Source organism: Oncorhynchus mykiss, chromosome 8 (genome assembly GCF_057628025.1).
Source record: "Oncorhynchus mykiss isolate SJ-2025 chromosome 8, ASM5762802v1, whole genome shotgun sequence".
Taxonomy (NCBI): Eukaryota; Metazoa; Chordata; class Actinopteri; order Salmoniformes; family Salmonidae; genus Oncorhynchus; species Oncorhynchus mykiss.
Window position 1 is genome coordinate 38,364,745 of NC_143029.1, and position 27,886 is coordinate 38,392,630.

The 27,886-nt window shown below is 41.4% G+C and overlaps 1 protein-coding gene and 1 pseudogene across 1 annotated transcript; one reads left to right on the top strand and one right to left on the bottom strand.

Annotated features, from left to right (window-relative positions):
* The first annotated feature begins 1,619 nt into the window (after window positions 1–1,619).
* Window positions 1,620–3,321, top strand: LOC149981644 (uncharacterized; annotated as a pseudogene).
* Window positions 3,322–3,610: 289 nt separating this feature from the next.
* On the bottom strand, window positions 3,611–27,401 carry LOC110530910 (protein lin-9 homolog). Its single transcript, XM_090243410.1, has 14 exons — window positions 27,396–27,401; window positions 23,964–24,049; window positions 20,963–21,067; window positions 15,549–15,679; window positions 15,351–15,476; window positions 6,900–7,090; window positions 6,593–6,726; window positions 6,160–6,285; window positions 5,879–5,980; window positions 5,709–5,789; window positions 5,441–5,566; window positions 4,957–5,139; window positions 4,776–4,873; window positions 3,611–4,602 (listed from the first exon to the last, which is right to left on the bottom strand). The coding sequence occupies exons 2-14, from the start codon at window positions 23,970–23,972 to the stop codon at window positions 4,497–4,499; spliced, it is 1,518 nt and encodes a 505-aa protein (XP_090099536.1). The 5' UTR covers window positions 23,973–24,049; window positions 27,396–27,401; the 3' UTR covers window positions 3,611–4,496.
* Between the last annotated feature and the right edge of the window lie 485 nt (window positions 27,402–27,886).

Here is a 27,886-nt window from a genome sequence, read left to right on the forward strand (position 1 = left end):
GGAAATGGCAGATTTTTATGGAATATCTACATAGGCGTACAGAGGCCCAATATCAGCAGCCATTACTCCTGTGTTCCAATGGCACGTTGTTTTAGCTAATCCAAGTTAATAATTTGAAAAGGCTAATTGATCATTAGAAAACACTTCTGCAATTATGTTAGCACAGCTGAAAACTGATGTCCTGATTAATGAAGCAATAAGACTGGCCTTCTTTAGACTATTTGGAGCATCAGCATTTGTGGGTTCGATTACAGGCTAAAAATGTCCAGAAAGGAATACCTTTCTTCTAAAACTCATCAGTCTATTCTTGTTCTGAGAAATGAAGGCTATTCCATGAGAGAAATTGCCAAGAAACTGAAGATCTGGTACAACGCGGTGCCTATCCCTTCAAAGAACAGCGCAAACTGGCTCTAACCAGAATAGAAAGAGGAGTGGGAGGCCCCAGTGCACAACTGAGCAAGAGGACAAGTACATGTCTAGTTTGAGAAACAGACGCCTCACAAGTCCTCAACTGGTAGCTTCATTAAATAGCACCCGCAAAACACCAGTCTCAGCATCAACAGTGAAGAGGCGACTCCGGGATGCTGGCCTTCTAGGCAGAGAAATTACCAAGAAACATGAGTAGTTAACTATGAAATATACACCACAGCCTTTCTTCTGCCAGGAGAGTTCTTTATTGCTGTCTGTGCAATGTACTGAGAACCCAGCTGGCTGTATGGAGGAGGGCAGTGTATCCGGGGAGAGCCATGGTTCCGTGAAACAGAGTATGTTACAGTCCCTAATGTCTCTCTGGAAGGAGATCCTCGCCCTGAGCTCGTCTACTTTTTTGTCCAAGGACTGAACATTTGTGAGTAAAATACTTAGAAGTGGTGGATGGTGTGCACGCCTCCTGAGTCAGACCAGAAGTCCACTCCAAATACCTCTTCTACACCGGCTGCGTCTTGGTGTGCCCATGAAAACAGCTTTCACCCGTAACATAAGGAGACGCAAAATGTTACCTAGATACACTGCATGTCTGAGATTTCTATACAAAGTACTGTCCGACAGTTAGATCCAGGATTCTTAAAGGGTTCAAGTTCAGTGTCTAATTTAACTGAGGCCTATAATTTAATAGGCCTATATGATAACAACTTACACTGTCATAAATGCAAGGACAGAAAAGGACTTGTGAATTTGATTGAATAGAGCTATTTTCCCCCTTATAGCTTAATGTAATGACATTAAAGAAATTGGTAGATTATTGTCAAGTAAGAAGTTGTCCAGCGTAGGAAATCCTCACTGGTAGCCTAGTTTATAGAAAGATCTTCATGCATAATTTTTATGGGGCTATGAGTTCTATTTTCCCTCAACCATACCAATGAAACAGACCCTCCAATGCAATATGCATCAAATACGAAACTCGTTCAATTTAAAAAAAAAAAATCAATTACTTGGCTAATAGGGTTTTACAGTTTTAGATTAATAACAAAAAGAAAAGATGGTGCTGCAGTGGATATATATATATATTCCTCGGTGTCCACATCACTAAGGAATTAACACGGTCCACACAGTTTTGAAGAGGGCACGACATTGTCTCTTCCACCTCAGGGAGGCTGAAAAAATAACCGTTCTCTCTGCTAATGTATGGCAAGCAGTACCAGTGCACCAAGTTTGTAACCAGCAGGACCCTGAACAGCTTCTACCCCCAAACAATAAGACTGCTAAACAATGCTGCTAAATAGCTAATAAAATGGCACGCCGGACTTCCTGCATTGACCTTTTTTTACTACATTTCTTGCACTGACCATGCACACACACACTGGACTCTAACCGCACGCTCACACCCACACACACACACCACATGTGCACACATACTTTCACATACGCTGCTGCTACAGCTCAGTCTATTATCTATCCTGTTGCCTAGTCACTTTACCCCTACGTATATGTACATAGCTACCTCAATTACCTGCTACCCCTGCGCATCGACTTGGTATTGGTACTTCCTGTATATAGCCATGTTATTTTTTACTCGTTCTTATTCACAGTGTATTTATTCCTCGTGTCACTATTTCTATTTTAACTTTAACTCTGCATTGTTGGAAACGCACCTAAGTAAACATTTCAGTTAGCCTTCACCTGTTGATTACGAAGCATGTGACAAATACAATTGTATTGTGATCCTTTGTATCATCACCCACAGGTTACAGGCCTAAATAGAATAGACAACAGAACATCATATGATGGTTGACATGATTTGTCTCTCCAATAGCTGCCAGTGCCTGCTATAAAACAGCTCAGCTGATCACTGGCGTGTGCATGATGCCCTGACCAGCCAGCAGCTCACTGCTGTTACCTAAATCAATTCCAGATGTACCGAGGACACATGGAGGGGAATAGCATGCTGCATTCAGGTTGGTTACTGTGTAAGTTTTAACACGGTCTACATTGGTTACGTTGTTATACTCATGCCATCATTCTTGGTTTGAACCATTTATGGTTCTGCCGATAGGATAAGCAATTTCAACTCTACAAACCCCACGGGGCCAAGAGCGGATAGCATGGCTTTGCTGACCCATCAACCAGCAGTAAATAGGGGTGCCGGAGAAAGTGTACTCTGACACCAAATACCCTGACATCTACCGCCGCGAGAGACTTGAGGCTCTCACTGGCCTACCAGAACCCAGAATTCAGGTAAGGCACCACATTTCAAGTCGGTTAAGACACAAAACAGTTTCCATGACAACAAATTGGTCTTGGACTACTAGCCACTAAACCACAACTTTAAAATGCAATAAGGTGTGGTTACAGAACCGACGAGCCAAATCCCATCACCAGGAAGGGTTGCCTTTGTCCATGAATCTCAACGGTGTTGCTGCCAACACCCCCGTGGCCCCGTTCACACAACCCTATAACCTAATGCCCCAAGAGATTCAGTCAGGAACTAATTCAGACCACCACTTCACACCCGGGTGGAAGAAACGCATGTGAAGGCAACACTACCCAGGAAAACGGGCAACCACATAAACACAAATGATAGTCGAGTGTATGATGCCAGGGAGGTGAATAGGAGCAAAGTTGAGCAAATGAGACTCGACGAGTTGAGCATTGCGGTTCCGTGCAACAACACTCATCTGTATCACAAAGAAAATGGACATTACATCAAGTCTTTAAACAACATAAGCGTTAGCACAGGGCCAAAACATGTCCTGGTTGAATATGACAAATTTCCCTCAAATGAAACCATTGGTCCAGAGATGAGTGGTAATCCCTCCAATTCAAACACAGAACAACTTCGGCAGGTCCTCTCCAAAGCATGTTAAGTCCAGCATCCTCAAGTGAAGACCAGACACCTTTGGCCACTCCTTTCCTATTTGTGCCAGTGAGGAGCAAGAGTATTCTGATGAGATTCAGAGTAGGAAAATAGTGCCATGTCTGGCTTTTGAAATTTTATGTACATTTTCTGTCACAGCAACAACAAAAAGTGGTGGGTTCTTAACTTCAAAATGAAATGATGCCAGTTTGTTATAAAGAAACACTAGTATATTTAAATAAATATTTTATTTACCTTTGTTTGCAAACATGCAAAATAATATATATACGACATTTAATGTACCAGCACTGTGTACAAATGCATGTAATCAGTTTGCTTTGCTATATGTTTAATACAAAATGACAGCAAGGAATATTTACAATTGCCCTGGGGCATTTCCATATACAGATTTACAAAACCAATTGTGAAATGGAGAAATTCCGGTAACAAACTTTACCAACTCAGTTTTGTGTTTGAAATTTGGTTACATCAGTGATGTAGGCCTGATGTGAGCTTTCAGCAACAGCAATGCCCTGTTCGAGACTGTCAAATCTCTTTTTACAAAAATCTCTTCAGTGCACACAAAATTACAAAAGCCATCTTTGAGTATGTTACAGAAATGTTGATGATAAATCCTAGTAATCATAAAGGCATTCTACATATATCCACAATAAAGAAAATGTACAAAACATTCTTTAGCCTCCCCTGTGCTTACTACCAGTTGAGTAAAGGAACACAAAACATTGACTCAAAGGGAAGCTCCAAATGGTAAATTGTTATATCACTCAAAAATAAATAAATATAGATTATTATAGAAACTGTTTAACGTACTGTCTGGCCCATGAGACTATAGAATCATCTACAACAGGAAATGTATGTGAATTCCCGCAATGACCAAAATCTAGTTGAGAGACCAGGGCAATTTTTTTACATTAAAATGTCAGTTTTCATTATAGTAAACAAATCATTTTCAAAAGACATCCACAATAAAAGTGGACGACAGACTGATACAAATCTGGATATTTCCCCACAACCTAAAAAATACATGTTGAACCAGATCATTTCAGTGGGGCCTTTCTTGGAGGGAAGTTAGGGGATCCACAAAGGACATATTTTCTTTCAGTCATTCGAGATGGTGTGTGTGTGTATGTTCCACTTAGTTGGTGCTGACCAGGCTGCTCTCTGTGTGGTAATGATGCCGGCTTCAGACCGTGTTGGTGTTGTTGGCTGCAAAGGCATGCAGGTTTCCCAGCTGACTCAGGCCACTCTGGATGTGTGCTACGTGGATCTCGACGTTGTTCTGGAAGCAACTGCACAGACAAGACACACACATTTTGACCATGTGAACATGCACCCGTCATCTTGGCCATATTTATAGACCTTTCTCTGAAGACTTCTATCACCGCCATCCATCTCCCTGCATAACTCTAAATAGGACAAAACATTGGGGCAGAGAATGAGTGTGATATGTAGAGGCACTCACCTGAGGTTGGAGGGGTCTATTGAGCTCTTTATGTCATTCAGAGAGTCCATCAGTGATTTAAATTCAAAGGAGTTCAGGTCTCCTCCCTCAGCCAGACACTGGAGCACAAACAAATACATGATCAGGCAAACAAATAACTTGAGTAGGGCTGTGAGGCTGTGTGTGTGTACCTTACACTAACCTTGATCTGAAGCAACAAGGCGGTGAGGCCTGAGATGAGGTGTGTGAGGCTGGAGTTAGAAACACACTGCTGGTCGTCGCGGAGGGAGTTGGTCTGCTGCACTATCTCCTTGGCCTCTTCCTCACAGTGCTGACGCAGCTCTGTGGGCCGGTCTGCAGGCGCCATGCCCTGATCTGGGGCCAGCTATAGAGGGCGCAGGGACATAGATACTTAGATTCATGTTGTTGCAAAACTGTTCTGGGAGCAGCTGAAGAGAAAGAAGTTCATATAAGTTTTGGAAACACAAACGCATTTTATTTACATTATTATTAAGCCGCCCTTTCGCTGATGACAATCTAAAACAACTATTGCTGATGTTTTGCTAGTCTTCGGTATGTCTTCTCACTAAGTACCCTCACAAGAGGCTTGGCTACATGCTACACATTTAACTGCAAAACTATCAAATATAGCCCATTTATTTGATGAGCCCGAAATAAGTTCTCACCTCGCAGCAGAACTGCTGGACCTCATGCAGCACCTTGTTCAGATCCTTATTGAGCTGCTCCAGCTCCAGGACTGTGGTGGCATACCGCTTCTGGAACTCCAGGCCTATAGGCATTGAGTACGACTTCTACAAAGACAAACAACACACATATCAATGTTAAGTGGTATACATGTACTTTTTGTCACTTATTTCCAAATTTCTTTGACTGAATATACTGTCTTGAAAATATTCTGTTATACTATTGTTATAGAACTATCTATGACCATACCAGTTTTTCAGCCTCTGAGTTCATATCTTTCAAGTGCTTGATGTGTTCCTTCTTGATCATAAGGATCTTGGAAAGCCTCGTCTAGGAGATAGAGGAGAGGGAGAGATTTTAGTGGGACATATTTACATGATATATGATCCTAGAGGCAAAGCAAAGACAGGAACACTCACCACTTGAACGAGGAACTTGACAGGGAATCCGCCGAGTGTATCCCCTTCAGCTCCGGAGAGTTTGCTTTTCCATGGAGACTGGCTGATGAGGGGGTCATTGTCCTGTCACAGGAATTGACGTGTCAATTCCAAATAAAGAAAACAATATTCAATTTAAGGGTCCGTCATATTCATCTTATAGCAATAGAAGTACATGAAGCATTCCCCGTAATCTCAAATGATCACAAATAAAACTGGAAAGGCAACTATAATGTGCACTGAAGCCCTTGTTTCATGCTTACCATGAGGACGGGTGTGGTGGCAGAGGGGTAAGTTTCCCTAGGTGGGGTCATGAAGTTCTGGAAGCGGGAGGGTCTCTGTTTCTGGGCAAAGGCTGAGATGGGCATGGTCTCGTTAGGCTCGTTACTCTGGAGAGGGAAGAAACACAACAGATATTTTAAATCAACTCTAGCTGGTAATGCAATAAATCACAATGGTATTGGCAATATCTTGTACATGTTCCCTCCCTTGCTGCTGATTTTCCGAAAGCCTATGAGCGTGATCGAGGAAGAAAAATGTATCGTCTTCTAGGTTGGTAATGCTTTCTTGGGGCTTGGACAAAACTGCTAGTGATGGCCAAAGACTTATGTGTTTGTGTCTGTGATGTCTGATGAGGTTAGAATCCCGGTTCTAACATAATGCTGAATGAGTGTTATGAAGGCTAGGCAGGCATACCAACACTTCGTAGTCAGGCACAGTGTGTGTGCCCAGCCCATTCCGGTCAAAGGTCACACGGTAAGTGGCAGCGCCTGTATCCACAGCATCAATCTGCCCAGTGAACAGGCCGTCATGGACTCCCCTGAGACGAGCTGGAATACACACAGACATCATCAATACTCAAAGCTGGCTGCACATACAAAAACAAGGAAATCTAATCTGGAGATATTTGCAGGTGACTTTGGTTGCTATGGCTACAGGTTTGTGGATATTTTACAGGTGACTATGATAGTTACTTTTAGGGTAAGGGCTGCTGATATTTAACAAGTCACTTTGGTTGCCATGACAACAGTGTTGTACCAGTGACCGGTTCCTATGACAAGCGGCAGGGGAATCTCATCAGGGAGGTCTTTGCAGTGTGACACGTCGGCAAGCTTCCTCTGCTGCAGCAGACGCATCTTCTGCCTCTTCTGCCCCAGTGCAGTCCGCTCCTCTGAAAAGAATGCAGATGAACACCTAGAGGGGAACATTTGAGTTAATTACAGACACAAATAACTGGTACACTTGGTGTGCATGAAAAAGAAAACCCCCCAAAATGTTTCATTCGATTCCATTGATATTTCCCAGAGATTCCATGGTGTCCATAAAGAGAAGCCAGTTCAGAAAGGGAACCTGAGTGCCCACCTCAACTGAGATTATTACTAACGTCTAATTGGTGCAATCACACCTACCTTACTTGGCGGCCCACTTAAGCTGACCGGTTCTGCTCACACATCCTGCTGCCGCTTGCTGCTACTGCTAGTATGCTGCAGCTAGCGGTTCATCGCCATGCTACCGCTTTATGATACATTTTCTTAGTGAATGCTCGCTAGCTGTGTTTTAACCTCACAAGCATGGTTCAATATGCTCATGATAAAATGTATGGCTGCTGCGGGGATGTCATTGATTGTGAGGATCAACTATGTTGCTGCATGAATGTTGTCCATCAATAGCCAGCTACAAACTAGCTAGCTTAGTATAATTAGTTGTCTCAAGAGTAGCCTATCGTATAGCCTACTTTGTTCCCAATGATTTCAGGAAGTCTGTGCGCTCGGTGAACTCACACCCCATCATGGAGAATCATCCCTCGTCCATACAATTAGAAAGTAGCCAATGCTAGGATAGCTATAGAGGCCTAGGCGTTGATATTCCATGAGTGAGGAGCAATGCTTTCTGATCAGGAGCAGGAGATGGTACTTATGGCGATTCGATAGTCAAATCCAAATCAAATCAAGTATCTCAGTCTCTATGCAGTCAGTAATTTGTTTAGTGTAGCATCATTATCGAAAGTAGCCTAACTATCACTGCATGTCGTGCACCTCACGAGACTGCTGATACGGTGCCTTCCAGCAATATTCTACATTTTAGGGATCATCCCAATCACATTAGTTATTGTGACTTGCGCCGGCATTCACATTGTAAATGTTGTACAAATTATTTCTAACTATGGTTATTATTCTTTGGAACCTTTTTCCCTGTTACATTTTAAAGCTAGAAATGCATTCAAATGAACTTGCAGACTGGTCTGGATTAGTGTACTTGTATAGCTACACTTCTGCTCCATGCATAGTCACTTCACCCCTACCTACATGGACACATTACCTCGACTAACCTGTACCCCCTGTATAGTTTCGTTATTATTTTATTGCGTAAATATTTTGCGTAAATATTTTCTTAACTCTTTCTTGAACTGCACTGTTGGGCTTGTAAGTAAGCATTTCACAGTAAGGTCTACACTTGTTGTATTTGGAGCATGTGACAAAGTTTGATTTGATCAAATCAGGAGTGTCTGCTAGGACATTTGTGCATACTGTTTCACGAGTCACACTATTGGCATACATTTTACAGCATAGTTTCAGACAAAGTAGTTACATTTACTTCATCCTTATCTGCAGCAGTAGGTTTAGGCTGATTTATTAGCCAGGTTTAATCATGCATTTTACATATGTAGTCCTTCCTGTCGGTTCATCTTTGCATTCTATTAGTATTTTTCGAGTGACAGTTTTGTGACTCTATTCTAATTCTATCATATGATATTGTATGCTAATTTTAGTGATCGTTTCATTCTAGTAATCATGCATTAGCTACTGTTATTAATTCATTTAGTTCTATCAAGCGTTTTAGGCTTCAACTCTTATGCTGTGGGGAATGATAACAGGTTGTAGCTGATATTCTTTGCTTCATTATCTGCACACAGTACTGCATAATTGGAATGGCTGCCGATATTGCATTCATGGGAGCATGTGCATGGTTTGGCTCCGTATCCATGATCTTGTGCTAATTCATGCATTTCTTGTTACGTCTTGTATGATCTGCACATAGTCGTTAAGGCATGGTTGCTATTATTGCTATTGCCAATAGCACATGATGTTGTGGTGACAGATGCCAACACTGTCTACCCCTTCAATAGCATCTGCTTGGAGAATCGCAGTACGATGGCACATCATTTTAGGATAGTGGTAAACAAGTTTACGTGCATTATCATGCATGCTTGTACATGGTGCGTATGCAAGGCATCTAATACCCTGATGCCGCTCACACTGCTACAGTCATTGTAGTGGAACATGACTCATATCTACCACCGTTGTGCTGGCCCAAATGCTGCTGGCCGCTACACACACTGTTCAGCAGTCGAGCAGCGTGATATCTTGTGCTACTCGGATGGAGTAAGGCTGTCGTCAGCTAAACTTTTCTGGGTCTTTCCATCATTAAGAATATTTTCACAGAGGTACAGCTTCATTTGAAATAGTTACTACTGCCTAACTCAAACCATAAGCTTTCTTCCTCAGATTTCAAGTTATCACCGTATACCTTAGTGGGGAAGCTGACGCTTTATAGCTGTGAGATGACCAATTAAGGCTTGCTATAGTTTCAGCTGTGTTGGATGAGCAGTTGATACTAGCATTACCAAGCATGCGGTTGGCTTGCTAAACACCCTTATGGAGATTAGCTGTTAGCGATCAAGCAATATGCTGTGAGAGTATGGAATTTGAAATCATGGTAATTGGCCAGGCCAATGTACACAGTAACCAACATAACAGTTCAAAAGAAACACGTGGCTTTTCATTGCAACTTCACTATAACCATGACACTTCGTTATTATCAGTAGCATTTTATTAATATTCAAGTTATAACCTCTAAATATTATTTTAATATACAAATGAATAAAATGTCAGATTGGAGAGGAATTCAAATTTTGACGCACTAAACCATTCATACTAAGTTCAATGTGTTTTTCCCTCCACTTTTCAGAGCATTTCGCATAATGTCACTAATGCTGCTGTGGTTATTCCATAAGGCAATATGTTGTTAAAAGTGGTAAGAGGGGACACTAATGAGATAAAATTATATACTTCCGGAAAAATATGCTACTGAAAATATTAGGATGTAAGCTTGGCTACGTTTCATTCAATTGCATCCCATTTAATAAGAGAGCCAATGCAAAACTGGCACCTGTTGTCATTCCTCGCATATATGCTGACCCTGCAAAAAGAGACGAAGTCCAGACAGTCTAAGCTATTTTAGAAAACTTTATGACTGGACATAGAGAATTAGTGAACTTACAGTGCCTTGCGAAAGTATTTCGGCCCCCTTGAACTTTGCGACCTTTTGCCACATTTCAGGCTTCAAACATAAAGATATAACACTGTATTTTTTTGTGAAGAATCAACAACAAGTGGGACACAATCATGAAGTGGAACATTTATTGGATATTTCAAACTTCTTTAACAAATCAAAAACTGAAAAATTGGGCGTGCAAAATTATTCAGCCTCTTTACTTTCAGTGCAGCAAACTCTCTCCAGAAGTTCAGTGAGGATCTCTGAATGATCCAATGTTGACCTAAATGACTAATGATGATAAATACAATCCACCTGTGTGTAATCAAGTCTCCGTATAAATGCACCTGCACTGTGATAGTCTCAGAGGTCCGTTAAAAGCGCAGAGAGCATCATGAAGAACAAGGAACACACCAGGCAGGTCCGAGATACTGTTGTGAAGAAGTTTAAAGCCGGATTTGGATACAAAAAGATTTCCCAAGCTTTAAACATCCCAAGGAGTACTGTGCAAGAGATAATATTGAAATGGAAGGAGTATCAGACCACTGCAAATCTACCAAGACCTGGCCATCCCTCTAAACTTTCAGCTCATACAAGGAGAAGACTGATCAGAGATGCAGCCAAGAGGCCCATGATCACTCTGGATGAACTGCAGAGATCTACAGCTGAGGTGGGAGACTCTGTCCATAGGACAACAATCAGTTGTATATTGCACAAATCTGGCCTTTATGGAAGAGTGGCAAGAAGAAAGCCATTTCTTAAAGATATCCATAAAAAAGTGTCGTTTAAAGTTTGCCACAAGCCACCTGGGAGACACACCAAACATGTGGAAGAAGGTGCTCTGGTCAGATGAAACCAAAATTGAACTTTTTGGCAACAATGCAAAACGTTATGTTTGGCGTAAAAGCAACACAGCTGAACACACCATCCCCACTGTCAAACATGGAGGTGGCAGCATCATGGTTTGGGCCTGCTTTTCTTCAGCAGGGACAGGGAAGATGGTTAAAATTGATGGGAAGATGGATGGAGCCAAATACAGGACCATTCTGGAAGAAAACCTGATGGATTCTGCAAAAGACCTGAGACTGGGACGGAGATTTGTCTTCCAACAAGACAATGATCCAAAACATAAAGCAAAATCTACAATGGAATGGTTCAAAAATAAACATATCCAGGTGTTAGAATGGCCAAGTCAAAGTCCAGACCTGAATCCAATCGAGAATCTGTGGAAAGAACTGAAAACTGCTGTTCACAAATGCTCTCCATCCAACCTCACTGAGCTCGAGCTGTTTTGCAAGGAGGAATGGGAAAAAATGTCAGTCTCTCGATGTGCAAAACTGATAGAGACATACCCCAAGCGACTTACAGCTGTAATCGCAGCAAAAGGTGGCGCTACAAAGTATTAACTTAAGGGGGCTGAATAATTTTGCACGCCCAATTTTTCAGTTTTTGATTTGTTAAAAAAGTTTGAAATATCCAATAAATGTCGTTCCACTTCATGATTGTGTCCCACTTGTTGTTGATTCTTCACAAAAAAATACAGTTTTATATCTTTATGTTTGAAGCCTGAAATGTGGCAAAAGGTCGCAAAGTTCAAGGGGGCCGAATACTTTCGCAAGGCACTGTATACATGCACACCGACCCACCTAAAAGGACTCATTTGAAAGTCACCTGCAGTGCATCACACTCAAGAACGGTGCCTTACCTTCAAATCCTTTCTGCAGGATAATTATTTTTTTGTCTACATTATAGGATAACGCTAAATCAATGTAGCTTATAATATAAATTGACAAGGAAATGTTAAGGGAGATATATAAACTCAGCAAAAAAAACATCCCCTTTTCAGGACCCTGTCTTTCAAAGATAATTCGTGAAAATCCAAATAACTTCACAAATCTTCATTGTAAAGGGTTCAAACACTGTTTCACATGCTTGTTCAAGGAACCATAAACAATTAATGAACATGCACCTGTGGAACGGTCGTTAAGACACTAACAGCTTACAGACAGTAGGCAAGTAAGGTCACAGTAATGAAAACTTGGGACACTGAAGAGGCCTTTCTACTGACTCTGAAAAACACCAAAAGAAAGATGCCTAGTGTCCCTGCTCATCTGCGTGAACGTGCCTTAGGCATGCTGCAAGGAGGCATGAGGACTACAGATGTGGCCAGGGCAATACATTGCAATGTCCGTACTGTGAGACGCCTAAGACGGCGCTACAGGGAGACAGGACGGACAGCTGATCGTCCTCGCAGTGGCAGACCACATGTAACAACACCCGCACAGGATCGATACATCTGAACATCACAACTGCGGGACAGGTACAGGATGGCAACAACAACTGCCTGAGTTACACCAGGAATGCACAATCCCTCCATCAGTGCTCAGACAGGCATACAAGCCCTATTGTGGACAGTTGTAAGGCAGGTCCTCACCAGACATCACCGGCAACAACGTCGCCCATGGACACAAACCCACCGTCGCTGAACCAGACAGGACTGGCAAAAAGTGCTCTTCACTGACGAGTCACGGTTTTGTCTCATCAGGGGTGATGGTCGGATATGCATTTATCGTCAAAGGAATGAGCGTTACACCGAGGCCTGTACTCTGGAGCAGGATCGATTTGGAGGTGGAGGGCCCGTCATGGTCTGGGGCGGTGTGTCACAGCATCATCAGACTGAGCTTCTTGTCATTGCATGCAATCTCAACGCTGTGCGTTACAGGGAAGACATCCTCCCCCTTCATGTGGTACCCTTTCTGCAGGCTCATCCTGACATGACCCTCCAGCATGACAATGCCACCAGTCATACTGCTCGATCTGGGCATGATTTCCTGCAAGACAGGAATGTCAGTGATCTACCATGGCTAGCGAAGAGCCCGGATCTCAATCCCATTGAGCACATCTGGGACCTATTGGATCGGAGGGTGAAGGCTCGGGCCATTCCCCCCGGAAATGTCCGGGAACTTGCTGCCTTGGTGGAAGAGTGAGGTAACATCTCACAGAAATAATAGGGCAAATCTGGTGCAGTCCATGAGGAGATGCACTGCAGTACTTAATGCAGCTGGTGGCCACACCAGATTCTGACTTTTGATTTTGACCCTCCCTTTTGTTCAGGGACACATTATTCAATTTCTGTTATTCACATGTATGTGGAACTTGTTCAGTTTATGTCTCAGTTGTTAAATCTTATGTTCATACAAATATTTACACGTTAAGTTTGCTGAAAATAAACGCAGTTGACAGTGAGAAGACGTTTCTTTTTTTGCTGAGTTTTGAAACAGTTGTGATAGGCATGAAGATGTAATTGACAACTATTAGAACATAGACAAATGCACACAACCTGTCCATAGCCTAATGATCAATTTTAGTGAAGCAGTGGGTGGCTATGATGACACTACATTTTAATTTAAGTGAGTGCTTTATCTAAATCTGTGCAAACACTTACTGGTATTTATTGCATTAATATATTAACTTCTAATTTACACATCTTGGTTTTCTTCACTGTTCGCTTTATGCACAATTCACGTACTGAATCTCCACTGGCCTCTCTTTAGCTTTTAAACGAGTAGTGTATATATAGACAATGAACAGCAATATAGTTTGAAACTTTTTCTAAAAACAAATAGGCCTAGTTGCACTTTTTCTAAAAACCCAGAATCTCTAGTTGCACAGCTAGCCTTAGACCACTGCGCCACTCGGGAGAGCCATGTCCTTTCTCTTAGTTGTCTGTTTCCTTGCACTCGTTCTGTGAGTGAGCTTCTGAGGAGGCGAGGCTAATCAGCCGTGTCGACACGCCCAACGTGGGTAGGAGGGCCGTGTAGACAACCGGTGACTTGAAAAGAATAACTGGGTGGCCCTGCTTGAATTCACCTTCCTAGATACAGTAATCAACCATAGCATTGATTGTTAAAAGGTTCCTTTGTCTTCCTCAAACTCGGGTTGCATTTCGCGGCTGCAGCGCATGGTCAACTTAGTCTGATATGTAAATTCTTAGAGCACGTTTTATACCCTCGGGTCAAAAGGGCCGTTTCCGTCTTTATGACATGCTCTCTGGGTTCCCTGGGTTGTAGCTAGTTACAAGGCAAGGTATTAGAACTTATTATGATCTCATTTAGACTACTAAAATCACAGTTCTCTTTGATCTGGATATTTTCTACACAACAAAAAGGATGTAAACATCATATACAAATAATAACTTTTCAAGTAACGTTTTTGTTATAACGTCTTCATTTAAGTTTTAATGACAGCACAAAAATCGACATTAATTTTCATATTCCATCTATCATTGTTTTACCACCATTTTGGCTGAAATATAAATGTCCAAAGGTCAATTTATGTGTTCAATGTTCTGGCATTTTGGGCTGTAAACTCTTCCTAAGGCACACAGACATTCAAGCCTCTTACATTACAGACCAGAAGGGTTGGGCTGCTGCCTTAAAATTTACGATGGGTGTGAGATCATAAACCCCTCAACCAATCCCTCTATACCTCTCCACCTGTGCGGGAGGAAGAGATCTCTCTGTAGAACCATGATCCACTGTAACCTGATCCTCATAGGCCACAACCTTGATATGGTAGAATGACTTAGCTTGATCATTTGATAATATCTAAATAGTGCTTTCTGCCGTAGCTACACAGTATTCTGGCTTTGCTGTTTTGGGGGATTGGTATAGCTACCACATTCACTGCTTGTAGTTAATTGTATATATTGATGCTGAAGGAGCAGATCCTATATCGCCAAGACATGCATTATTCAATAAATGGTTAAACATGTTTCTGCGTGAAGTATCATTGGTGGCTAGGGATCAGTGTTTTCCACAAGTACATAACCAGCCAGGCCACCCCGGGTTAAACATTTTTAGCAGAAGGAGCTCTATTTTGGTGGCCTCTGGACATTCTAATGCCTTGATTCCATCCGAAATACACAGCAAAATGATTGAATACTTTATCAAGTTTACCTCCCAGATTGGATATATTAGTAGTGGTATTGTGTAGAAAGACATGACTTCACAATTTAAATTACAGAAAATGTACGAACTTAGTGTATTTTTTGTTGTTTTGGACATGGTCTAGGCCTATATGATCAGGACAATGTTCTATGTAAGAGAGCTTTGAAATACAAATCTGATTTGGAGGGCCAAGCTTTGAAAAGAGAATATGCTATAATAATGAACAATACCGTCTGGGTTTTCCCATCAGTCTCCTGATTGTCCCCCACTCCACACGGATCAACTTCCTGGTCTTCAGGTTAGGAAAGGACTCTTTCAAACACAGGCAGAAGTCATTGTCCCCTTCAAATAAAGGTCTGGAAGGAGAAAAAGTTGGCAGCACTCAATGGAATAAAGAACTCACTGTGAAAGTATGTAATACAGCTTACCTGTCTATGTTAGAGTAAAACCACTCGTAGATGCACCATTTGTGTGCTTTTGGCAGTTTGAGGAGGTTTCTCAATCGCAGACCAATTCTCTGAGACACTTTCTTATCTGGGGTTGTCACATTAGTAAACTTCTACAAGAAAACATACCAAAACAAATGAACAAGAATTAAGTTAGAGACATCTAGGTTAATCAGATCCTGACAGGTTGATAAATGATAGGCAATGATTCACATTACTTCCTCATGGATTAAAAAAGGATATATGCAAATATACTAAAATGGTGGTGGAGAAGGCAGACGTTTTACGTGTCCAACCGATTGTTTTTTTGTGTTTTATTAGCATTTTCTGTAACATTTTTTACAACTTATTTTGTACAGTTGAAGTCGGTAGTTTACATACACCTTAGCCAAATACATTTAAACTCAGTTTTTCACAATTCCTGACATTTAATCCTTGTAGAAATGTCCTGTCTTAGGTCAGTTAGGATCACCATTTTATTTTAAGAATGTGAAAATATCAGAATAATAGAAGAGTGATTTATTTCAGCATTTATCACATTCCCAGTGGGTCAAAAGTTCACATACACTCAATTAGTATTTGGTAGCATTGCATTTAAATGGTTTAACTTGGGTCAAACATTTCAGGTAGCCTTCCACAAGCTTCCCACAATAAGTTGGGTGAATTTTGGCCCATTCCTCCTGACAGAGCTGGTGTAACTGAGTCAGGTTTGTAGGCCTCCTTGCTCACACAAGCTTTTTCAGTTCTCCCCACAAATTTTCTATAAGATTGAGGTCAGGGCTTTGTGACGGCCACTCCAATACCTTTACTTTGTTGTCCTTAAGCCATTTTGCCACAACTTTGGAAGTATGCTTGGGGTCATTGTCCATTTGGAAGACCCATTTGCGACCAAGCTTTAACTGATTGCTTGAGATGTTGCTTCAATATATCCACATAATTGTCCTGCCTCATGATGCTATCTATTTTGTTTCATGCCTCATGATGCTGGCACCCCTGTGCTTCACGGTTGGGATGGTGTTCTTTGGTTTGCAAGCATCCCCCTTTTTCCTTCAAACATAACGATGGTCATTATGCCAAACAGTTCTATTTTTGTTTCATCAGACCAGAGGACATTTCTCCAAAAAGTACAATCTTTGTCCCCATGTGCAGTTGCAAATTGTAGTCTGGCTTTTTTTACGGCGGTTTTGGAGCAGTGGCTTCTTCCATGCTAAGCAGCTTTTCAGGTTATGTCCATATAGGACTCGTTTTACTGTGGATATAAATACTTTGGTACCCGTTTCCTCTAGCATCTTCACAAGGTCCTTTGCTGTTCTGGGATTGATTTGCACTTTTCGCACCAAGGTATGTTCATCTCTAGGATACCGAATGCGTCTCCTTCCTGAGCGGTATGACGGCTGCAGGGTCCCATGGTGTTTCTCATGACTGCGCGTCACGAGCCCGTGGCTCTCTGCCAGACCTCTGAGTCATTCCCCTTTCATTCAGCTCCCTTCATAGTAGAAGCATCAAACAACGTTCTAAAGACTGTTGACATCTAGTGGAAGCCTTAGGAAGTGCAAGATGACCAATATCCCACTATACCTTCAATACGGGATGAGTTGAAAAACTACAAACCTCAGATTTTTTCTCAGGTTTTTGCCTGCCATATGAGTTCTGTTATACTCACAGACATCATTCAAACAGTTTTAGAAACGTCAGAGTGTTTTCTATCCAAATATACTAATAATATGCATATCTTAGCTTCTGGGCCTCAGTAGCAGGCAGTTAACTCTGGGCACCGTATTCATCCAAGCTACTCAATACTGCCCCCCAGCAGTAAGAAGTTAAAGGCACAGTCAACTTAGTGTATGTAAACTTCTGACCCACTGGAATTGTGATACAGTGAATAAGTGAAATAATCTGTCTGGAAACAATTGTAGCAAAAATGTCTTGTGTCATAAACAAAGTAGATGTCCTAACCAACTTGCCAAAACTATAGTTTGTTAACAAGAAATTTGTGGAGTGGTTGAAAAACCGAGTTTCAATCACTCCAACTGTACATAATGTTGCCGCTACCGTCTCTTATGACCAAAAATAACTTCTGGACATCAGGATTGCGATTACTCACCACGGACTGGCAAAACCCCTTTTTCCCTTTAAAGAGCCCGACGCGAATGATATTCTGCTTTCTCTGAACAGGCACAGATCCCCATGATTTGCGTGAAGAGTAGGTGGAGAAATAGGGGTCAAAGGGTTGGCTGCCTTCTGAGAAATTGTAGGCGATCGAAAAACCTCCACTTCCTTCCATTTTTCTAGCAAACGTGCAATCTTTGGAGAATAAAATCAATGACCTACGCACAAGATTAAAATACTAACGGGACATTAAAAACAATAATATCTTATGCTTCACGGAGTCGTGGCTGAACGCCGACATTATCAACATACAGCTGGCTGGTTATACGCTGTACCGGCGGGATAGAACAGCGGCATTTGGTAAGACAAGGGGCGGCGGACTACGTATTTTGCCCGCCTGAGGTAGAGTATCTCATGATAAGCTGTAGACCACACTATCTGTATTTTTCATAGCTGTTTACATACCACCCACAGTCAAAGGCTGGCACTAAGACAGCATTGAATGAGCTGTAACAAGAAAATGCTCACCCAGGAGACGGCACTCCTAGAAGCCAGGGACTTTAAACGCAGGGAAACTTAAATCTGTATTACCAAATTTCTACCAGCATGTCAAAAGTGCAACCAGAGAAAAAAAACAATTCTGGACAACCTTCACTCTAAACACAGAGACACATACAAAGCTCTCCCTCGTCCCTCCATTTGGCAAATCTGAAAATAATTATATCACCCTGATTACAAGCAAAAATTAAAGCAGGAATCACCAGTGACTAGATCAATAAAAAAAGTGGTCAGATGAAGCAGATGCTAAGGTACAGGACTGTTTTGCTAGCACAGACTGGAATATGTGCTGGGATTCCTTCGATGGTATTGAGGAGTACACAACAGTCACTGGCTTCATCAATAAGTGCATCGATGACGTCCTCCCCACAGTCAACGTACGTACATACTCCAACCAGAAGCCATGTATTACATGCAACATCCGCACTGAGCTAAAGGCTAGAGCTGCCGCTTTCAAGGAGCGGGACTCTAACAAGGAAGATAATAAGAACTCTTGCTATGCCCTCCGACAAACCATCGAACTGGCAAAGAATCAATACAGGACTAAGATCAAATCGTACTACACCGACTGACACTCGTCCCATCTCGCCGAAGTGCTTTGAAAGGCTAATCATGGCTCACATTAACACCATTATTCCAGAAACCCTAGACCCACTCCAATTTGCATACCGACCCAACAGATCCACAGATGATGCAATCTCTATTGCACTCCACACTGCCCTTTCACACCTAGACAAAAGGAACACCTACGTGAGAATGCTATTTATTGACTACAGCTCAGCGTTCAACACCATAGTGCCCTAAAAGCTCATCACTAAGATAAGGACCCTGAGACTAAACACCATCCTCTGCAACTGAATCCTGGACTTCCTGATGGGCCTCTCCCAGGTGGTGAGGGTAGACAGCAACACATCCGCCACACTGCTCCTCAAAACAGGGGCCCCTCAGGGATGCGTGCTCGGTCCCCCCGTTTCTCCCTGTTCACTCACGACTGCACGGCCAGGCACAACTCCAATACCATCATTAAGTTTGCCGATGACACAACAATGGTAGGCCTGAGCACCGACAATGACGAGAGCCTATAGGGAGGTCAGAGACCTGGCTGCGTGGTGCCAGGACAACAACCTCTCCCTCAACGTGATCAAGACAAAGGAGATGATTGTGGACTAAAGGAAAAAGAGGACTGAGCACGCCCCCATTCTAATCGACTGGGCTGCAGTGAAGCAGGTTGAGAGCTTTAAGTTCCTTGGTGTCTACATCGCCAACAAACTAACATGGTCCAAGCACACCAACATTCGTGAAGAGGGCATGACAAAACCTATTCCACCTCAGGAAACTAAAAAGATTTGGCATGAGTCCTGAGATCCTCAAATGGTTCTACAGCTGCATCATCAAGAGCAGGAACAACTACTCCAAGTCTCAGAGCGAGTGACGTCACCGATTGAAAAGCTATTAGTGCGCACCCCGCTAACTAGCTAGCCATTTCACATCGGTTACACCAGCCTAACCTCGGGAGTTGATAGGCTTGAAGTCAAACAGCTCAATGCTTGAAGCACAGCGAAGAGCTGCTGTCAAACTCACGAAAGTGCTGTTTGAACGAATGCTAACGAGTCTGCTGCTGCCTACCATCGCTCAGTCAGACTGCTCTATCAAATAATAGACTTAATTATAACATAATAAAACACAGAAATACGAGCCTTTGGTCATTAATATGGTCGAATCAGGAAACTATCATTTCGAAAACAAAACGTTTATTCTTTCAGTGAAATACGGAACCGTTCCGTATTTTATCTAACGGGTGGCATCCCTAAGTCTAACTTGGCAAGTCAGTTAAGAACACATTCTTATCTTCAATGACGGCCTAGGAACGGTGAGTTAACTGCCTTGTTCAGGGGCAGAACGACAGATTTTTACCTTGTCAGCTCGGGGATTCGTTTTTGCAACCTTCCGGTTACTAGTCCAACGCTCTAACCACCTGCCTTACATTGCACTCCACGAGGAGCCTGCGTGGCAGGCTGACTACCTGTTACGCGAGGGCAGCAAGAAGCCAAGCTAAGTTGCTAGCTAGCATTAAACTTATAAAAAAAACAATCCATCTTCACATAATCACTAGTTAAGTACACATGGTTGATGATATTACTAGTTAATCTAGCGTGTCCTGCATTGCATATAAAATCGGTGCGGTGCCTGTTAATTTCTCACCGAATCATAGCCTACTTCACCAAACGGGTGATGATTTAGCACTGTCGTTGCACCAAACCTAACCATAAATATCAATGCCTTTCTTTAAAATCAATACACAAGTATATATTTTTTAAACCTGCATATTTAGTTAATATTGCCTGCTAACATGCATTTCTTAGAATTAGGGAAATTGTGTCACTACTCTTGCGTTCCGTGCAAGCAGTCAAGGTATATGCAGCAGTTTGGTCCGCCTGGCTCGTTGCGAACTGTGTGAAGTCCATTCATTCCTAACAAAGACCGTAATTAATTTGCCAGAATTGTACATAATTATGAAATAACATTGACGGTTGTACAATGTAACAACAATATTTAAATAAAGGTGTAAAATAAATAAATATTTTTTAATTTTTTATTTATGAAATAAAAATCGGTGTCCAAAAATACCGATTTACGATTGTTATGAAAACTTGAAATCGGCCATAATTAATCGGTCGACCTCAAGAAGAGAGACTGCATTGCCCATCTGTGTGAGCTGGAGCCCTTACCTGGGGCACAGAGGTGACCCTTTGGCTCCTTCTAGGGGATCTGGATGGGAGGCGCTGTTCCTCCTCTTCCCCGAACAGTCTGCTACTCTTGGAGCTCCGCGTCGGCTGGACACAGGGAGGGCAGGGTCAGCATATGGGTGATAATGTTAATGTTTTAACATGTTTTTAAAATGTGCAGATAGTTTTGCTTATTAAACATTCCTACTCCATCTAAGATGAAACTGGGGCACTGATTTGTTGATAATACAAATGAAGTGTCAACATGGTAGAATTGATTGTGCAAATCAGACCAATGATGGTTATTTGAACAGAAAGACAAACTGCTCATGGGTAGTAAAAAAAAAAAAAAAAAAGTGAGTTACATAGTAATATTATTTGACGATTATATAGACAATATCACATTCATGCCCTAGTTGGCTATTTTTCCTTCATAGCTTGTTCCCCATCCTTTTTAAAAAAAGGTAGCCAATTTGTTTTCAGAACTTTTATTTCCATGACTGATAAAAAAAGTGTTCTCATGGCTATCTTGTCCCTCTGCAGCAGAGATATGGTGAGCAATATGTTTGGAACATTGAATCGCAATAAAATCACAGCATCAAATTGCAATACATACAATACCAGTCAAAAGTTCAGACACGCCTACTCATTCAAGGGTTTACATTTTTATTTTTTAAAACTATTTCCTACATTGTAGAATAATAGTGAAGACATCAAAACTATGAAATAACATATGGAATCATCAGGTAACCAAAAAAATCTTAAATATATTTTAGATTCTTCAAAGAAGCCACCCTTAGTCTTGACAGAGTTCCACACTTTTGGCATTCTCTCAACCAGCTTCACCTGGAATGCTTTTCCAACAGTCTTGAAGGAGTTCCCAGATATGCTGGGCACTTGTTGGCTGCTTTTCCTTCACTTTGCAGTCCAACTCATCCAAAACCATCTCAATTGGGTTGAGGTCGGGTGATTGGGGAGGCCAGCTCATCTGATACAGCACTCCATCGCTCTCCTTCTTGGTCAAATAGCCATTACACAGCCTAGATGTGTGTTGGGCCATTGTCCTGTTGAAAAACAAATGATAGTGGGACTAAGTGCAAAGCAGATGGAATGGCATATCGCATCAGAAAAGAGACATTTCCACTGGTCTAACGTCCATTGCAGGTAGCCTAGTGGTTAGAGCATTGGGCCAGTAATTAAAAGGTTGCTGGATAGAATCACTAAGCTGACAAGGTAAAAATTTGTCGTTCTGCCCCTGAACAAGGCAGTTAGCCCACTGTTCCCCGGTAGGCCATCACAGTAAATAAGAATTTGTTCTTAACTGACATGCCTAGTTAAATGAAGGTTAAATGTACAAAAAATTAATTGCTTGTGTTTCTTGGCCCGAGCAAGTCTCTTTCTTATTGGTGTCTTTTAGTAGTGGTTTCTTTGCAGCAATTCAAACATGAAGGCCTGATTCACGCAGTCTCCTCTGGACAGTTGATGTTGAGATGCGTCTATACTTGAACTCTGTAACTAATGGACTTATCCTGTGCAGCAGAGGTAACTCTGGGTCTTCCTTTCCTGTGGAGGTTCTCATGAGAGCCCGTTTCATCATAGTAGGTCACTTTTCAATGCGTTTTCATTGGGAATCCAGATTTCTAAGGGACCTTTTTGCTGTTTTTCCTTTGTGTAATGAAGGAGTATGGCCATCTTGAACAAGGATAACTTGAAGTTAACTGTTAGATAGAGGCGCGACCAGAATGCTAGATACAGTTTGTTTTCCTCTTGTATTGAACACAGAGCATCCAGTCTTCAATTTTATCGATTATTTACTTAAAAAAATAACTAAAGTTGTATTACAAAAGTAGTTTGAAATGTTTTGGCAAAGTTTACACGTAACTTTTGAGATATTTTGTAGTCACGTTGCGCAAGTCGGAACCGGTGTTTTTCTGGATCAAACGCGCCAAATAAATGGACATTTTGGATATATATCAACGGATTTAATCAAACAAACGACCATTTTGTGGTGTTTATGGGAAATATTGGAGTGCCAACAAAAGACGCTCGTCAAAGGTAAGGCATGAATTATATTTTTATATCAGAGTTGTGTAGAGCCTGCAGGGTTGAAATATGCTTCTCTCTTTGTTTACTATGGTGCTATCCTCAGATAATAGCATTGTTTGCTTTCGCCGAAAAGCCTTCTTGAAATCTGACATGTTGGCTGAATTCACAACAAGTGTAGCTTTAATTTGCGATCTTGCATGTGTGATTTCATGAAAGTTAGATTTTTATAGTAATTTATTTGAATTTGGCGCTATGCATTTTCTCTGGCTTTTGGCCAGGTGGGACACTACCATCCCACATATCCCAGAGAGGTTAAGCAAAGAGAAACGACAGTCCATCATTACGTTTGAGCTGTTCTTGCCATAATATGGACTTGGTCTTTTACCTTGTCACAACACAACTGATTGGCTCAAACGCATTGAGGAAATAGAATCTACAAATTAACAAGACACACCTGTTAATTGAAATGCATTCCAGGTGCATACCTCATGAAATTGGTTGAGAGAATGCCAAAACTGTGCAAAGCTGTCATCAAGGCAAAGCGTGGCTATTTGAAGAAACTCAAAATGTAAAATATATTTTGATTTGTTTAACACTTTTTTGGTTACTACATGATTCCATGTGTGTTATTTCAAAGTGTTGATGTCTTCACTATTATTCTACAATGTAGAAAATAGTACAAATAAAGAAAAACCCTTGAATGAACAGGTGTCCAAACTTTTTACTAGAACTGTATATAAATCGTGAGAATCGCAATACATATCATACCAGCAAAGTATTGTGATAATATCGCATCGTGAGGGCCGTGGCAATCCCCAGCCCAACTCATGTGAAGTGCTGATAAGAGTGTCAGCGCCGACTTAATCAATAATGGTTGAATTACCAGAGATAAAATCCATATGAGCCCTAAAGAGTTCCAAGGCATAGACGGGAGGAAGGGCTACATTGGTCATCTCACCGTTTCCATGGACACCAGGGTGTGTCGTCCTCTCGTGTTGTGAGCTTTTGTTTGCTTCTCATTCAAAGTATTTGACAGACTGCCCTCTGGAAATGTACAACATAGGGCATTATCAAAAATAGATTAAACTCACAATACCCTGACAAGTCACAACTGCTCCCTCATTGTTTAGACAGTATATTTTCCCAAACTTTGAAGTGTCCTCCTTTCCCAGTCTCCTTCCTTCATGACCATTGATACAGTGGCTTGCGAAAGTATTCACCCCCTTGGCATTTTAACTATTGTGTTGCCTTACAACCTGGAATATTTTTTTTTTCTTTTTTTGGGGGGGGGGATTGTATCACTTGATTTACACAACATGTCTAACACTTTGAAGATGCAAAATATTTTTGTGAAACAAGCAAGAAATAAGAAAAAAAATAAGAACATGAGCATGCATAACTATTCACCCACCAAAGTCAATACTTTGCAGAGCCACCTTTTGCAGCAATTACAGCTGCAAGCCTCTTGGGGTATGACTCTATAAGCTTGACACATCAAGCCATTGGGATTTTTGACCATTCAAGGTAAAACTGCTCCAGCTCCTTCAAGTTGGATGGGTTCCGCTGGTGTACAGCAATCTTTAAGTCATATAACAGAATCTCAATTGGATTGAGGTCTGGGCTTTGACTAGGCCATTCGAATAGATTTAAATGTTTCCCCTTAAACCACTCAAGTGTTGCTTTAGCAGTATGCTTGGGGTCATTGTCCTGCTGGAAGGTGAACCTCGGTCCCAGTCTCAAATCTGGAAGACTAAAACAAGTTTCCCTCAAGAATTTCCCTGTATTTAGCGCCATCCATCATTCCTTCAATTCTGACCAGTTTCCCAGTCCCCACCGATGAAAAACATCCCCACAGCATGATGCTGCCACAACAATTCACTGTGGGGATTGTGTTCTCGGGGTGATGAGAGGTGTTGGGTTTGTGCCAGACAGCGTTTTCCTCGATGGCCAAAAAGCTCAATTTCAATCTCATCTGACCAGAGTACCTTCTTCCATATGTTTGGGGAGTCTCCCAACTGCCTTTTGGTGAACACCAAACGTGTTTGCTTATTTTTTCTTTAAGTAATGGCTTTTTTTCTGGCCACTCTTCCGTAAAGCCCAGCTCTGTGGAGTGTACGGCTTAAAGTGGTCCTATGGACAGATACTACAATCTCCACTGTGGAGCTTTGCAGCTCCTTCAGGGTCATCTTTGGTCTCTTTGTTGCCTCTCTGATTAATCCCCCCCTTGCCTGGACTGTGAGTTTTGGTGGGCAGCCCTCTCTTGGTAGGTTTGTTGTGGTGCCATATTCTTTAAATTTTTTAATAATGGATTTAAATGGTGCTCCGTGGGATGTTCAAAGTTTCGGATACTTTTTTACAACTCAACCCTGATCTGTACTTCTACACAACTTTGGAGAGCTCCTTGTTTGGAGAGCTCCTTGGTCTTCATGGTGCCGTTTGCTTGTTGGTGCCCCTTGCTTAGTGGTGTTGCAGACTCTGGGGCCTTTCAGAACAGGTGTATATATACACCGAGATCATGTGACACTTAAATAAAGTCCACCTGTGTGCAATCTAACTAATTATGTGACTTCTGAAGGTAATTGGTCGCACCAGATCTTATTTAGGGGCTTCATAGTGAAGGGGGTGAATACATATGCACACACCACTTTTCAGTTTTACATTTTTTTAAACAAAGTTACTTTTGCAAGGCACCGTCGGTGACAGGACTAGTTTCCACACTATTGCTTTATCAAGTCTCCTGTGATCATTGGTCATACAGGAAAGGAGTCAAGAAGAGTAAAACTACCTAACAGATTTTTACCACATCATACATTGAGGATGACATAAGTTAATAAAGTCCTTCGACTCAGACTATTTGATGACTACGGTAAAACAATTGACAAGTTAAGACTTCAGATTGGCTTAGTTACGGGTCTACGACACATCCCTTGCGTGTTGCATTTTTAAGCCAGTCATTCGTGAATCTACTAAAGACGCCTAATCCAATGAGGTACTGACATCTCCAACCTCTCAATCTCAGTGGGGTCACAGAAAGTGGATGTTTCCGGTTCTCAGGGATAGAGTATTTTCAACCTAACTTCCATTTCTCCTGAAAAACGGATGTGGGAACTCCACAACAAACGTAGCAGGTGTTGTTTTACACCTGCTACGTTTGTTTCCCTCGTGAAGAGGTTGGCAACCTCAGTTCAAACACATATGCAATACATACACAGCTTTCAGAAAGTATTCACATCCCTTGACTTATTTCACATTTTGTTAAAGCCGAATTTAAAATGGATTACATTTAAATTGTGTCTCACTGGTCAACACCAAATATCCCATAATGTCAAAGTGGAATTATGTTTAGAATATTTTTGCAATTAATGAGAAATGAAAAGCTTAAATGTCTTGAGTCAATAAGCATTCAACCCCTTTTATGGCAAAAAAGTCCCATAAGTTGCATGGACTCCCTGTGCAATAATAGAGTTTAACATTACTTTTTTATGACTAACTCATCTCTGTACCGCACACATACAGATAATTGTAAGGTCCCTCAGTCGAGCAGAGAATTTCAAACACAGATACAACCACAAAGACCAGGGAGGTTATGCAATGCCTCTCAAAGGGTACCTATTGGTAGATGGGTAAAAAACAAAAAAAAGCTGAAATGTTATATTCCTTTGAGCATGGTGAAGTTACTAATTACACTTTGGATGGTGCATCAATACACCCAGTCATTAAAAAGACAGACGTCCTTCCTAACTCAGGAAGGAAACCGCTCATGGATTTCACTAGGTCAATCAATTGTGACTTTAAAAGCAGTTCTCCTGAGGATGGATCAACAACATTGTAGTTACTCCACAATACTAACCTAAAAGTGAGTTAAAAGAAGGAAGCCTGAACAGAATAAAAATATTCCAAAAAATATTGCAATAGGCACTAAAGTAAAACGGACAAAAATGTGACGGAAAAATGTCTGGGGAAAATCCAACAACACATCACTAATTACCACATATTTTAAAGCATGGTAGTTTCTGCATCATGTTATGGGTATACTTGTCATCGGCAAGGACTAGGGAGTTATTTTAGGATAAAAAGAATAGAGCTAAGCACAGGTAAAATCCTTGAGGAAAACTGGTTCAGTCTGCTTTACAACAGCCACTGGGAGCCAAATTCACCTTTCAGCAAGAAACTAACCTAAAACACAAGGCCAAATCTACACCGGATTTGGTTACCAAGAAGACACTTGCTGAATGACAGAGTTACAGTTCACTTAAATGTGCTTGAAAATCAATAGCAAGAAAAATGTCTGTCTAGCAATGCTCAACAATGAACTTGACAGAGCTTGAAGAATTTAAAAAATAATGAGCAAATATTGTACAATCGAGGTAAACAAAGATCTTAGACTTACCCAGAAAGACTCAGCTGTAATCACTGCCAAAGGTGATTCTGTATTGACTTAGGGGTGTGAAAACATATGTAAATTAGATTTGTATTTAATCATCAATAAAATTGCACTTTTTAAAATATGTTGTTTTCTCTTTGTCATTATGGGGCATTACGTGTAGATAGGTGAAGATTTTTGTGTATCCATTTTGAATTCAGGCTGCAACAACAAAATGCGGAATAGTCAAGTGGTATGAATTCTTTCTGAATGCACTGTATACTTACACACAAGGATAATCAATGCAATGTGTTAAGATACAGTACCTTTCAGACTGACAAGTGCCTCGGCTGAAGAGCCTACAATCAAGAGAAGAGGGAATTAGGCTAGACTTTACCATGGAACGAAACATTTTTTTTTTAAATGCAGTAGGGATGTGTATCTTTCCCTTTCAAGACGATGCATTACGCATATGGGCTCCGATAAGTACAAGAAAAACTATTTCAGTTTGAAACTAT

Coding starts and splice junctions, on each gene's coding strand:
- LOC110530910 (XM_090243410.1), bottom strand. Junction 15,477..15,548: donor TTTTACTCTAACATAGACAG/GTAAGCTGTATT, acceptor TTCTCCTTCCAG/ACCTTTATTTGAAGGGGACA. Junction 6,727..6,899: donor CATGGCAACCAAAGTGACTT/GTTAAATATCAG, acceptor TGTGTATTCCAG/CTCGTCTCAGGGGAGTCCAT.